The 13,509-nt window shown below is 48.4% G+C and overlaps 1 protein-coding gene across 8 annotated transcripts in view; it reads left to right on the top strand.

Annotated features, from left to right (window-relative positions):
* The window catches only part of ABL2 (ABL proto-oncogene 2, non-receptor tyrosine kinase), a 93,934-nt gene extending 83,348 nt beyond the window's left edge, over positions 1–10,586 (top strand). For 4 of the 8 annotated variants that reach the window (XM_037145608.2, XM_037145606.2, XM_037145610.2 and 1 more), the window contains 8 exons: positions 950–1,034; positions 2,032–2,209; positions 3,162–3,346; positions 4,325–4,477; positions 5,342–5,431; positions 8,097–8,270; positions 8,792–9,025; positions 9,335–10,586. In XM_037145608.2, the coding sequence (XP_037001503.2) occupies positions 950–1,034; positions 2,032–2,209; positions 3,162–3,346; positions 4,325–4,477; positions 5,342–5,431; positions 8,097–8,270; positions 8,792–9,025; positions 9,335–10,488 (2,253 nt within the window). In that variant the 3' untranslated portion in view covers positions 10,489–10,586. Of the gene's footprint in view, positions 1–949; positions 1,035–2,031; positions 2,210–3,161; positions 3,347–4,324; positions 4,478–5,341; positions 5,432–8,096; positions 8,271–8,791 lie in introns of all 8 variants that reach the window. The other 4 variants (XM_053663723.1, XM_037145603.2, XM_053663724.1 and 1 more) reach the window with 1 other exon arrangement.
* Positions 10,587–13,509: the final 2,923 nt, after the last annotated feature.

The raw sequence follows: 13,509 nt of genomic DNA, 5'->3' as shown, positions 1-13,509 counted from the left end.
TGAATTTTGCTCACCCTGCTAAGTTTTACTTGTTTCAAACATTGGATAAATTTAAGGACATTTTTCCTTTTTTAAGATTTTATTTCTTTTAGAAAGAAGGGAAGGGAGGGAGAAAGAGAGGGAAACTCGATCAGTTGCCTCTCACACACCCCCAAATGGGGACCTGGTCCACAACCCAGGCCTGAGCCCTGACCGTGAATCAAACCAGTGACCTTCCAGTTTACAGGCTGGCGCTCAATCCACTAAGCCACATCAGCCAGATGACATTTATCTTTCCTAATTGGACTTCTGTAGAGCATATTAGGTTATGATCAAATTTCTTAACATATGTGTTAAAGTATTCAAAAGATGTGCCCCCCTCTTTTTAAATTGGGAGTTAGTGATGGGGCTTGTTTATTGCAGTCATGGCAGGGGCTCAGATGGGACGTGAAAGCTCATTGAACTGATGGCTAGTGAGACTGTTTTAAATATTGTCGATCTCACTTTCGATCTCTTTTTCTCTCCCTTGTCCCTCCCCACACCACTTTTCTCCTTTGTCCTGAATTTATTGGGCTGACACCGGGTAACACAATTCTGCAGGTGACAGGTGACCAGTTCTCCAGCACATCATCTGTACCCTGTACGGTGTGTACTGCCCCTGTCAGGCCTCTGTCCGTCACCAGCTAGCCCCCAGCCCCTCCCCCCCTCGCTGCAGTCACTATACTGTTGTCCATGTCTTTGAGTTTTGTTTCTCTCTGTTGCTCAATCCCTAACCTCCAGCCTCCCCGCCACACAGCTGTCAGCCTGCTCTCTGTGAGTCTGTCTCTGTTTTGCTTGTTAGTTCATTGGATTCCACATATGAGTGACAAAGATGCCCCCATTTAAAGCTTTATGATTGTGAGTTGACTCAAATGCTGAAGATGGGGGTTTGTCCCTCTTTTTTCCCTTTTTATCATCCCCCCCTTTCCAGGAAGACACCATGGAGGTGGAAGAGTTCCTGAAGGAAGCTGCAGTGATGAAGGAGATCAAGCATCCTAACCTGGTGCAACTGTTAGGTGAGGAGTCTTAACCTGAACTGCAGGGTCCTCACAGACACTTGTCCCCAACCCCCTTATCTCCGAGTCCTCCTCTGAATCACCATGGGAAAAGCTCCAAGTGTGAATTGATTTCAATAAGTGGCTGTTACTTTAATTAGCAATCTCTGTGTTTAAAAGTTGCCCGAGAAATGTTTAAAAGTTGCCCAAGAAACAGTGGCCTGGATTGATTGTATAAAATGGCCCAGTTTGTGCTAATTGCCCCAGATTCAAAGTTCAGAATTATTCAGAGGAATTACAAATCAACAACTTTCACAAAATAAAGAGACATGAGATGAAGAGCTGTTGACAGGAAGCCTAGTACACATTGTGAGCAAAACCATCGGTTTACCTAACAGGAAACGCCCTGGTCTGGTGGGTCGGCTTCTCAGCTGTTCAGGTCACAAAGAAGCCAGTGTCTGCACCCTTTGCCCTTTTCAAAAATAGGGTCACTTTCTTTGGGTGTTCAAATTGAGCCAGACTGTCCCAAGGAAATAATTTCTTGTTGGTTCTTTACAGGGACTTTGTCAAGTATTTGGCTGTGGAAACAATTACAATCTTTTTACAAAGCCCGGTTACAGGCTGATCTCACATAGTCAACATACGCACAGTTGCAGTTCCTTTCAGATAAGCATCGTTAGCATGCAGTTGGGAATGAGAATCATAGGCATACAATAGAGAACTCTTCAAATTTTGGTCTTCCTGACTGACCCTTTATGGAACTAATTTAATTGACTCCGCCTTTGCCCAAACAGGAAATACTCAAGTGCATATGAATTTCCAGAAACATCTAATGGAGGTAGAGACTCCTTATTAACCATCTTCTTAACTTGGCTATATCATTTTCAGAGAATGTGATGGCAGGAAGGGAAAAGATTACTGCCCATGAGATTTTGAAAGGTGTCGATCATTTTCGCCGGCGTGGTCTGGAATGTCTGGCTATACGGTGATAAAACAAGCTGTATTCTTGAACCGCCAGGCGTGTGCACTTTGGAGCCTCCGTTTTACATCGTCACCGAGTACATGCCGTACGGGAACTTGCTGGATTACCTCCGCGAGTGCAGCCGCGAGGAGGTGACGGCGGTCGTGCTGCTCTACATGGCCACGCAGATCTCTTCCGCGATGGAGTATTTGGAGAAGAAGAATTTCATCCACAGGTGGGTACAACCTGGCGATGGCTGACAGTTAACCATGAGGCCACCTTGCTTGTCGTGCAAATAAAGTGAAGGATGTGAGAACTTCCCAGAAATCTTCAGCTGATTCAGGAAGTCATTTTCCCTTTCACAGGGTCTATTATGTCATTTCCAACTTACAAACCTATGTACTCTGATTAAAATATTGAGGAGCCTGTCCTCTTCTCAAAACAAAAAGCTCTTTATTTTGCTCAAGACTGTATTCAGTAGCCTTTTGCTTCATTCAGTGGTTAATTTGAAGAACAGCTTTCTGTCTTAGTAAAGAACCGATACCTTGGAGGAAGCCTTGGTGTCTGTCACTCCCTCTGCAACCTGTCCCCATGGGCAGGTGACCCGTGGATAGCACAGGTTTGAACTCGAGGATCTGCTTGTGCACAGATTTTTTTCATAAATACAGCACTGTAAATGTATTTTTTCTTCCTTATGATTTTCTTAATATTGTTTTCTCTAGCTTACTCTTTTGTAAGAATACAATACATAATACATATAACATACAAGATGTGTGATAATTGATTGTTAAGGGTAAGGCTTCCTCTGGTCAGCAGTAGGCTATTACTAGTTGAGTTTCGGGAAAGTCAAAAGTTACACATGTATTTCTGGCTGCACGGGCCTGGGCTGGGTGTGGGGTTGGTACCCATAAGCCCTGCATTGTTCAAGGGTCAACTGTGCTCATGAATAGGAGCCCGTTTTCTGAAGCCTGCTTTATTCAGGCATCATATCATTGCCTCTTGATGCACACAAGTGGTACATAATTAGTGGCTTTCTACCATGTTAGCGATTGTCATAAAACAGTACGGTATCTGTCAGCACTTAACCTATGAACTCTGCGTGGAGCACAGAGAATTAAGATGAGAGCGTGCACGGTCACTGTCCTCACTGTCCAGGTGGAGTCACACCAGGGTTCTCTTCCCCACAGAGATCTTGCCGCTCGGAACTGCCTCGTGGGGGAAAACCATGTGGTCAAAGTGGCTGACTTCGGCCTAAGTCGACTGATGACTGGAGACACCTACACTGCTCACGCTGGAGCCAAGTTCCCTATTAAATGGACTGCCCCGGAGAGCCTTGCCTACAATACCTTCTCCATTAAATCTGATGTCTGGGGTGAGGTTGGGAGGGGCTTCTTCCTGCATGCGTTGCTTCATTTTCTTTATGAATGCTCTGAACTCTCTAGAGCTTCTCTTTTACATGACCAGTGTCCTCTGTCTGCACCCCACCTTCCTCAGTCACTTATTAAATACCTACTGTCTACCTGGCGTTGAAGCTGGGTGCATAGCATAGGAAGAAGTATAAAGAAGAAAGTAACAAATGAATAAAAGCCCCGGCTCGAAGAGCTCACAGACTAGGCCTTGTACTGCAGGCCTTCTAACACCCTCTCTCCGTGAAGTGCCCCATTTCCCCCTCGAGGCGTCTGTGCTCGTTTCCAGAGCACTGGGGACACCGAGCAACCTCCTCTTCTCAAGGCTGGCGTCTCACCTAGAGTGGGATTCACCTAGAGTGAATCCCAGCAGCTGACCTCGTTTTTGCCGCCACGAGAGCTGGGTGATTTAGTGGGGGCTCATGGACTGAACCAATCCGAAAAGTTGGGTAGTGGGCCAACAGAAATGGCTGGTAGGAGTCCAAGTCACTCTTTACCAAAAATCTCAAACTCAGAAATAACCTCTGACAAAATGGAGCAAATTTTTTTTCTAGGGTGAGTTTTTAATGAGTTCATTTTTTGTATTTACTCCTCAACTGTTAGCTGACATTAAAAAACTGTGAAACTCATGAAATAGATTATAGATTGTTCTCAGAATAGTTTGATTATGCCCCAGACTTCGTGTATGGTCATACTTTATTCTCCTTCATTGTAATAAAGGACATCTAAATAAAAGATGGGCAGTATAAAGAAAACCATCTTGGCGTTGTGTCTGAAGTGTTCCTGTAACAGATATCTTAGAAGGACAAGGCAGACTGTAAGACTTAGAAGGTATAATGCGGGTAACTGTTACCCAGTATTTGAAAGATAATTACCTAGTGGTATCAAATAAGTAACGATTCAGAGACAAAACATTAAGCTCCTTTTTGTCATCCTTCTCACAGCTTTTGGGGTGCTGCTGTGGGAAATCGCTACGTATGGAATGTCACCGTACCCAGGCATCGACCTGTCTCAGGTCTACGACCTACTGGAAAAGGGGTATCGAATGGAGCAGCCTGAAGGATGCCCCCCCAAGGTTTATGAACTTATGAGAGCATGTGAGTATTTTTGCATATTTTAATTTCGAAGGTCTGAGTCAGCAATTCAGGGTGACTAGCCAAGTTGGAAGCATCCCTCCTGCACTCCCCACCCTCGTTGTGGTTGGATTGGCTCTAACCTCATGGCACACGAAGAGCTGGCTGCTGCCCAGCCAGTCGGCGTCCCATGCGCTGTGCCAGGGAGTCTCACTGAGATCCCGAGAGTCGCTGTCTAGGGCTGAACAGTGGGTCAGTCTCCCAGAATCATGTGCACATTTAACAGGATGATATGGAATTGGGTGTGGAGCATAGTGGGGAGGACTGCCTTCAGTGAGATAAAAAATGATGGCTGAAGAGTTGGGGAGCATTCGGAAGTTACCTCTGTGATGAGTAAACAAGGCCTCTGACTTCTCGAAGATGGGAAGAGTAGGAAGGTGGCAGTGAATTGAGTTGCAGTTGAGTATAAATCTTATTTTCTTATTGAGCATGGGCATTGCCTACTACCCTGTCTTTGTCAAAAATGAACTCCTAGTTCCTCCTCTCTGATAGCCTGTTTTATTTCTGAATATGTGCAGCTCATGGTTTCCAAGGTTAGAGTAAGTTTCCAGAGGAAGAGAACTTGCCATTTTCTAAACTACCTCCTCACCCCTCCTCATCCTTGTGGTAGAGGGAGCAGGAGCTGAGGCTGCACGGGAGAGCCTGACCTAGGAAGTGGGTTCACGACCCTCCGAGTTGAACTGCGAGGCCGCCGCCCCACTGTCCTTGTGAACGCGCTGTAACTCGGCCTGCATGAGCACGTTACAGTGTGGGGACTCACTGTCAGGTGGGCCCCTGCATATTTGATTTCTGCGGGAGCTCTCTGTATTTCCTCCTTTTGTTACCTAGGCTGGAAATGGAGCCCCGCTGACAGGCCCTCTTTTGCTGAAACACATCAAGCTTTTGAAACGATGTTCCATGACTCCAGCATTTCTGAAGGTGAGAACCTGGTGGTTCGCTGTCAGTGGCTTCTTCTGGGTGTTGGTGGTAATACCATTTCAAAAATGATGGCCTCTTGTGGCTTGGGGCTCCGTTTCAGGATATGGAACTAAGTTGGGGCCATCATCATTCTTATGTTGCTTCTTTTTTTCCTATTTTTTATTTCTTTATGTTTCTATCATAGTGTTCATTTTTAATGTTGAAATTATATTTTAATTACAAATTCAGTCTCTTCATGAAGAGAACAAGTTCAGTAGTTCTTTAAGCATTAACGTGTGGGGAAGAGAAGAGGGAGAGAAAGAAATGTGAAAAAATGTTCCAGCTCTTTGAACTGTACCTACAACGGCAGAAGCAAGTCATAAAAGCAATATCCAGAAATAAATTTAGATTTTAAGGAAATAATTAAGGGTATAAACAAAGATTTAGCTACAAGGTTGTTACATTACAATACAGTTTATAATATTGAAAAATTAAGAACAATTTAAGTATCTAGTGGGCTGCTAATTATATCCATATAATTAAATACCTAAATTATATTCTTGAATATATCAACATAGGAGTTTAGGGTGAGCATGTGAAGTTATGCTGTGAGCAGTGAGAACCCTTTTTTTATCTGAAAAACAAGGATATGAACATGTACAGGCAGTTTCCTACTTTTGTGTATAATGCCTCTAAAATTATCACAAAACTGCCTGCAAAAGGCAAGCAATAAACTTGTGAAGACTCTTTCTAGAGAGCTAAAATCACAACATCTTGGTTATATATACTTCTCTACTAGACACTTTGATATAGTTCCAGAATTTTATAAATTTTTGGAATTTATAAAATTTTACAAAAAATTTTTTTAATTATTTAAAAATTTTTTTTCTTTCCTAATTGAACGCAGAACTCACTGCTTAAGTTCAAGTTTAAAAATAGTGGAAGAAGAAGTGAGGCAAGTTGATTTTTATAGCTTGCCTTGGTGCATTGTCACGTCTCAGGGAGAAGAAAGGGGCCAGAACAACGGCCGTCTGTCACAGCCCTTCTGTCCTCAGCGTGCCTTCCTCCTGTGGTGTCGGAGCGGCAGAAGTCACGATTGTCGGGCCAGAGAGCAGGCTCCCTTTCTCTGATACTTTTGTGCCAACTTTTAGCTTCTGTTGAATCTTTAGTTAAATACTTCCCCATCCCTTGAAAATGCTATAGTCTCTTGGAAAGTTAGCCCTTACCAATTTTCAAATGTAATTTCAATTCACAGTTGCCAGATAAGAAATTTAACATTATTCAACCTATGTTTTACTGACATTTAACCTGTGGCAAGGACTGTACTAGGTGTGAGGACACAGAGATAAGACAGTTCCTACCTTAAAAGGATGCACTTACCTCTTGTAAATGAGGGAAACTGAACTCAAACTTTCTTAAGGATTAAGGGAAGGATTTACTGGCTTATAACCAAACTGTGGGGAAGCAGAAAGGTGCTAACCTCAGGTCAGTTGGAGCCATGGACTCAAGTCCCTTCGGGTTTCCCTCCTTCCTAAATGCACCCCCCACCCAGTATCTCTTCACCTTTGCCTCTTTGTTGGTTTCATTCCCAGAATCCTCCAGGTGGCCTTGGACATGGTTGTCAGCATCACTGAAGTCACGTCAGTCTCCCAGCTGTCGTGTACAGTGGCAGATGAAAGCCCATTGCGTAGGCCTGGGTTAGGTGCCATGTACCCACTCTTGGGGCATATTAACTTTTAAAAACAATTACTCAAAAAGTAGTCCAATCATGGAATTTCACAGTTTTATTAATCCTACTGGCTTCATTTCTGTTTAGGAATGAATAGCAAATTATGTCTTTGCTAAAGTGAAAGCCACAGAACCCATGGCCAGCTATAGTCAGCAAGGTTTACTGATGGGCGAACCCTTTTTCAGGAGCCTCATTTACTTCAATTGCATTGGATGTATCTGTCCTCCCTTTTAGTACACAATGCAACCGAAAGTAAAAGTATCCACAGACATTTGTGTGCTCTGTTCAGCCCCTGAACAGGGACTCCGTGAGTGAGGACAGTGCAGTGACAAGCAGGCAGGCGAGGCCATGCTCGGTGTCGCTCTCAACAGAGAAGAACAGAGTGGAACAGTGACACCCTCTGTGTGCCTGCCCCAGAGTGGCTACAGTTAAGGCATACAGAAAACCCCGGTAGCATGGAACTGGCAAGCATACAGAGGAACCGGAACTCGTGCACAGTAATGGTGGGAGAGTAGAGTGGTACAGCCATTTGGGGAGACAGTTCGGCAGGAAAAAGCTGAATTTGTACGTGCCCCGTGCCCGCCAGGCCTGCTTCTGCGTGTGTGCCCCATAGCTGTGCAGGCAGTTGTAAAGCAGAAGACACAGCAGGATGTCCCTAGTGACATACTCGTAATAGCCGGAAACGACACATTTAGAGGAGGACGGGTGAGCTGTGGCGTGTTCTCACAGTCACACAGTGCACAGGAGCGAGAAAACCCTGCCACCTGCAACAGCATGATGGGTCCATAAATATAACGTCTAGCAAAGAAACCAGGCAAAAAGAGTGTGTGCTCCGTGACTCCACTTACACATTTTAGGACCCCGTTCTCCGGTTCTCTCGCAGTTGTGTGTCTTTTCTGAAAAGAACTTTGTCCTGCCAGGATGCCATTTTTATCAGCCTCCTTGTCTTCCTCACAGAGGTGGCCGAGGAGCTGGGGAGGGCCGCCGCCGCCTCATCTGTCGTCCCCTACCTGCCCCGGTTACCTGTGCTTCCTTCCAAGACCCGGACGCTGAAGAAGCAGGCGGAGAACAAGGAGAATATCGAAGGGGCCCAAGATGCCACGGACAACTCTGCTTCCAGTTCAGCACCAGGTATGAGTCCTGGGCAGGCAGAGTCAGGCTGCCTTGTCCGAGGAGCCCTGCGCTGCTTCCGGGCCCACTTCCCCGCCCGTCCTCCCCGAGGTGGGTGCCGCCGGCATCTGCTTCACCGACCACGCTTGTCCTCAAGGTCGGGAGTCCGGGTCCGCCCGCCCCAAGCAGTCTGCCTCCCCACTCCATTTCCTTAGCTCTCGCTTCCCAAGTGCTTTTACCACCTGGGCACTTCTGGCAGACACTTCTTCAGTGAACCTGATAGTGAGGCCAGGTGGTTTGTAGAGAAGAGGTGAAGGCCCAGGTAACGATCAGCAGGGCATTTCTTCCCGTCTCTGTCCCACGTCACATTTGGAGCACTGATCAGTGTGAAATGGTAACATATCGGTCAGTTTCCTGTGAGCCCTGCTGCCACCTGACGTTTGATAGATGCTGGAAAAACCTCTCATAATGCAGCCTTAATAACTCGATGTCACGGAGTGCCTTCTTGCGTTTCACATTACTGATTGGCCATTTCTCATCAGGGTTCATTAGAAGTGCGCAGGCCCCCAGTGGTTCCCCAGCACTGCCTCGAAAACAAAGAGACAAGTCACCCAGCAGCCTCTTGGAAGATGCCAAAGAGACATGCTTCACCAGGGATAGGAAGGGGGGCTTCTTCAGCTCCTTCATGAAAAAGAAAAATGCTCCCACACCCCCCAAACGCAGCAGCTCCTTCCGAGAAATGGAGAATCAGCCCCACAAGAAATATGAACTCACGGGTAACTTCTCATCCGTTGCTTCTCTACAGCATGCTGATGGGTTCTCTTTCACTGCGGCCCAGCAAGAGGCAAATCTGGTGCCCCCCAAGTGCTATGGGGGGAGCTTTGCACAGAGGAACCTCTGTAATGACGACGGTGGCGGGGGTGGGGGCAGCGGCACCGCAGGGGGCGGGTGGTCTGGCATCACAGGCTTCTTTACACCGCGCTTAATCAAAAAGACACTGGGCTTACGAGCAGGTAAACCCACAGCCAGTGATGACGCTTCCAAGCCTTTTCCAAGGTCAAACTCTACATCTTCCGTGTCCTCAGGGCTTCCAGAGCAGGATAGGATGGCAATGACCCTTCCCAGGAACTGCCAGAGGTCCAAACTCCAGCTGGAAAGGACAGTGTCCGCCTCTTCTCAGCCAGAAGAGAATGTGGACAGGGCCAGTGACACGCTTCCCAAAAACTCAGAGGAAGGTGTTGCTCCAGCCAGGGGGAGACCAAAAGCCAAACTTCTGCCCAGAGGAGCCACAGCTCTTCCTCTCAGAACCCCCTCTGGGGATTCAGCCATTGCAGAGAAGGACTCCCCAGGGGCGGGGGTGGCTGGAGTGGCAGCCGCCCCCAAAAGCAAGGAGAGGAATGGTGGGGCACGACTCGGCACAGCTGGGGTCCCAGAGGACGGCGAGCAGACAGGCTGGTCCCCAGCTAAGGCTGCGGCCGTCCTCCCAACCACTCACAACCACAAAGTGCCCGTCCTTATCTCCCCCACTCTGAAGCACACCCCAGCCGACGTGCAGCTCATTGGCACAGACTCTCAGGGGAATAAATTCAAGCTCTTGTCTGAGCATCAGGTCACATCCTCTGGAGACAAAGACCGACCCCGACGGGTCAAACCAAAGTGCGCCCCTCCCCCGCCACCCGTGATGAGACTACTGCCGCATCCGTCCACGTGCTCAGACCCCACAGAGGAGCCCACCTCGGAAACGCAGGAGGGAGGGAAGAGGGCAGCCCCGGGGGCGGTGCCCGTCGGCGGGAAAGCCGGGAGGCCTGCGGCGCCTCCCCCTCAAGTGCCTCTGCCCACGTCTTCCATCTCGCCCGCCAAAATGGCCAATGGCACAGCAGGTACTAAGGTGGCCCTGAGGAAAACCAGACAGGCAGCCGAGAAGGTCTCGGCAGACAAGATCAGCAAGGAGGCCCTGCTGGAGTGTGCGGACCTGCTGTCCAGTGCGATCTCGGAGCCGGTGCCCAACAGCCAGCTGGTGGACACCGGCCACCAGCTGCTCGACTACTGCTCAGGCTACGTGGACTGCATCCCACAGACTCGCAACAAGTTCGCCTTCCGCGAGGCCGTGAGCAAACTGGAGCTCAGCCTGCAGGAGCTGCAGGTGTCCTCGGCCGCCGCTGCCGGGCCCGGGGCCAACCCCGTCCTCAATAACTTACTGTCGTGTGTGCAGGAAATCAGTGATGTGGTGCAGAGGTAGCCACTGTCGGCCTCGTGGGGAGACGCACACGGTTCCCAGGGGAGGGGAGAGGGACTTGTTTTCCTGTGTTCTCGTTTTTGAAAAATGAAAGACTGATACTTGAGTGTGTCCATGTGAAGTACCTCAGCTCTCTGAGATCTCACGTTTACAGGTTCATCTCACAAAGAACAGAAAGCAGAACTCCTAGGAGAGGGAAAGCGGACTGTCCGGGCGGCCGTGGACGGGGCCGGAGGCTGCACTGGGGCATCGGGGAGCGGGTACGTGTGGTGCCAGGAAGCACCGGGTGCAGGCGTCCTCACCGGGACTGGTGCGAGGTGGTCAGGCAGGGCTGCCCCCGGCAGTGCCGCGGGTCTGTGCACAGGACAGGGCTGACTGCGGTGGCTGCCAGTGGTGGTGACGCTCTGCCTCACCCAGCATGTTTAGGGGTCCAGACAAAGGGAAGCTGGGAAGGTACTGAGTGACGTTTCTTTTGTTCAAGGCTCTTGGAAGCATCCGTCAGCCTTGCTTCCACAAGGTCACCGTGCAGTAGGAGCTGCAGTTTGGAGTGCTGGAACTATAAAGCCGGCCCTGTCTGCACGCTGCCGACCTGTGGTTTTCATTGGTGTGTTAACTGGTGCAGGAGGGAAAGAATGCTAGGACTTAGAAACCCCCTCCTGAAGTCTCACATTCATCAATAAGCCATTTCTCCCAGCCTAGTCCGTTAGTCCCTAATGGACCTGGACGGGCTTCCTGCTGGCTGATGCCCCGCCATGCGCTGTGGCGCTGTGGGGCAGGGGTCTCTGTAGTGGTCCTTCCCTGCCCCCTGCTGGGCAGGCCATCTTCCTTAAGTCCTGGCATCAAGCAGGCACTGACCTGCCTTGACTTTGAAGTTCGTGGTCATGGGCAGGTCCTCACAGGGGAGTCCTTTTCTAATGTAGAGCCCTGTCCGCTGGCGTACCAGTCAGGGCCTTGGGCAGCTGTGTATTCCAAAAATACCCAACAAAGGGGCCCCCTCAAAAACCCACAGCCAGGCCCGGGGGTCTGCGACTGAGGGGAAGCTGGTTTGGTCCTAATGGCCGTTTCGCAGTCCCTTCCCTTCCCTCCTCACCTTAGACCCAAACCAGTTGGGAAGTACAGAAGCACACTCACTGTCTCTGGATTTTTGACGGGTCACCCCAAGTGACTCTCACGTGCTTTTCTCCTTGCACATGCCCCCCCCATCTTCGTGCTTGTTTGTAAAGGTCACATTGGGAACAGTCTTGGTGTTTATTCTAATACCATTGTAAGAATGTTTGATTGAAGGAGCACATCGTTTCCAGGGAACACCAGTTAGATCCTGGAAACCTAATGACTTAACCCTCAAATACGTTTTGCCTCTGAAGGAGTCCATTTTCTTTCCTGCTCGTTTAGAATGGGAGTTAATTAGGATCCCAGGGAGCTGAATCTAATTGGTTAGATATTATTAATATTCTCAGTATCAGGTCTAATCCCAGTTACCACTTCATTCTATTTTTAAAGCTTTATGATCCCTCCCCCAAGGAGAACCCAACACAAGAAAGTAAACACACACATTGTTTTTCCTTCCAAAGGAAAATTAACTTTAGGCAGATTGGGATTCAGCACTGATGGGCAGTGAACTGTCTTCTTGCCTGAGTCTTCGGCCCACCGTCGAGCCACCGCCCCGTCTGTAAATCCAGTAAGTGACAGCAGTGACACCGGTCCTCCCCGGGCCCTCAGCACACACAGGCAGGTGCGTCCTCCGAGCGCCTCTCTGGAAAGCTCTGGGGTGCGGGGTGGTTACAGTGAATGGCTTTTCATTCTCTTCTTTGCTCAGCAGCAAATCACGAAATTTTGAACTGTTAAGATTATATTAATTGGGCTAGAATACTAAGAGGGAAAAACTATGTTTTGGCATCTTAGAGCAAGGAGGAAATTTAGTTTTCATCAGAAAGAAAGGAAACCTTGATTCTTACCATGGCAGCTCGAGAGGGGCCCGCCCCGGCCAGGAGGAGGCCGTGCGGGCATCCCTTGCTGGGGTTGCGGTCATTTCCTGTGACACAGCCCAGGCAGCTGGTGGTGTGGCTGGTCTCCGTGTCTCGGCCGGAAGAGGAGCTCGGTTCCCATCAGCGCGGCCGTGAAGGCCAGCCGTCCCACTCCCATCTTAGCCACCCCCCTTCATCATGTACTTCCATAAACTTGAAAGCGTTTTAGCAGTTAGCCTTTTGAGGGTGGGGCAGGGAAAGCTAAAACTTTAGAATATTTTATGCTGCTTTTTAAGTTTATCCCTGACATTGTGGGATGCAAGTTGAGGGGTTATAATTGTTTTTCAGGGGATTTTTTTTTTCCCCCTAAGCAAGGGATCTTTCCTTGAGAGCTCTGAAAATAAGCCTTGGAGGATCACTACTGAGTGTACTTACACTCCCCGGTTTCTTCATGCTGAAGAAGAGTCTGGAGGGTGGGGGCTGTGTTTTACTCAGGGGCAGCACCAGGTTCTGTATTGCCTATAGTAGGTGCTCAATAAGTTAACGAATTGAGTTTTCGCAACACTGTCAATAGTAGCATTGATTTTTGCAGCATCCCCCACGCCTGTCCACGTGATGCTTGAACTGTGGGACTTCAGGACTGGAGGGCTCAGGGTGAAGGTTAAGAGGCACTGTCAACTTAGGAAAGTACAGTTTGTTGGGAGGTTCTTCCCTTTTCTACTCGAAAAGGTCCAGATTTTAAAAAAGAACAAAACACCTTATATAAGTTTAAAAGTTTGAATTCAAAGCAAAAACTGCTTCTAGAAACTAAAAATGTAGTTTAATTCCATCTGGCTTAAAAGCGAAGCAGAGAGCAGGAGCCAGAGCACTTCTGTGACGAGCTAACTGTCAGGTTTCACACACACACAGCCTCTGGCTACCACAGCTTGAACCCTTCCGTGTACAGATAATACCGTCTCCGTTTAGATCTCTTACCTTAAAATGCAGTGTTTGTGTGGCATAATAAATCTTCATTATGCTTTGCATGAAGTATTTTCTGAAAGGGCTTTGTGTAAAATTA

This window comes from Artibeus jamaicensis, unplaced genomic scaffold (genome assembly GCF_021234435.1).
Source record: "Artibeus jamaicensis isolate MK-2021 breed Jamaican fruit bat unplaced genomic scaffold, CSHL_Jam_final contig_327, whole genome shotgun sequence".
Lineage (NCBI taxonomy): Eukaryota > Metazoa > Chordata > Mammalia > Chiroptera > Phyllostomidae > Artibeus > Artibeus jamaicensis.
The sequence above is the reverse complement of the archived record's forward strand: the minus strand, read 5'-3'. Positions and strand labels throughout refer to the sequence as shown.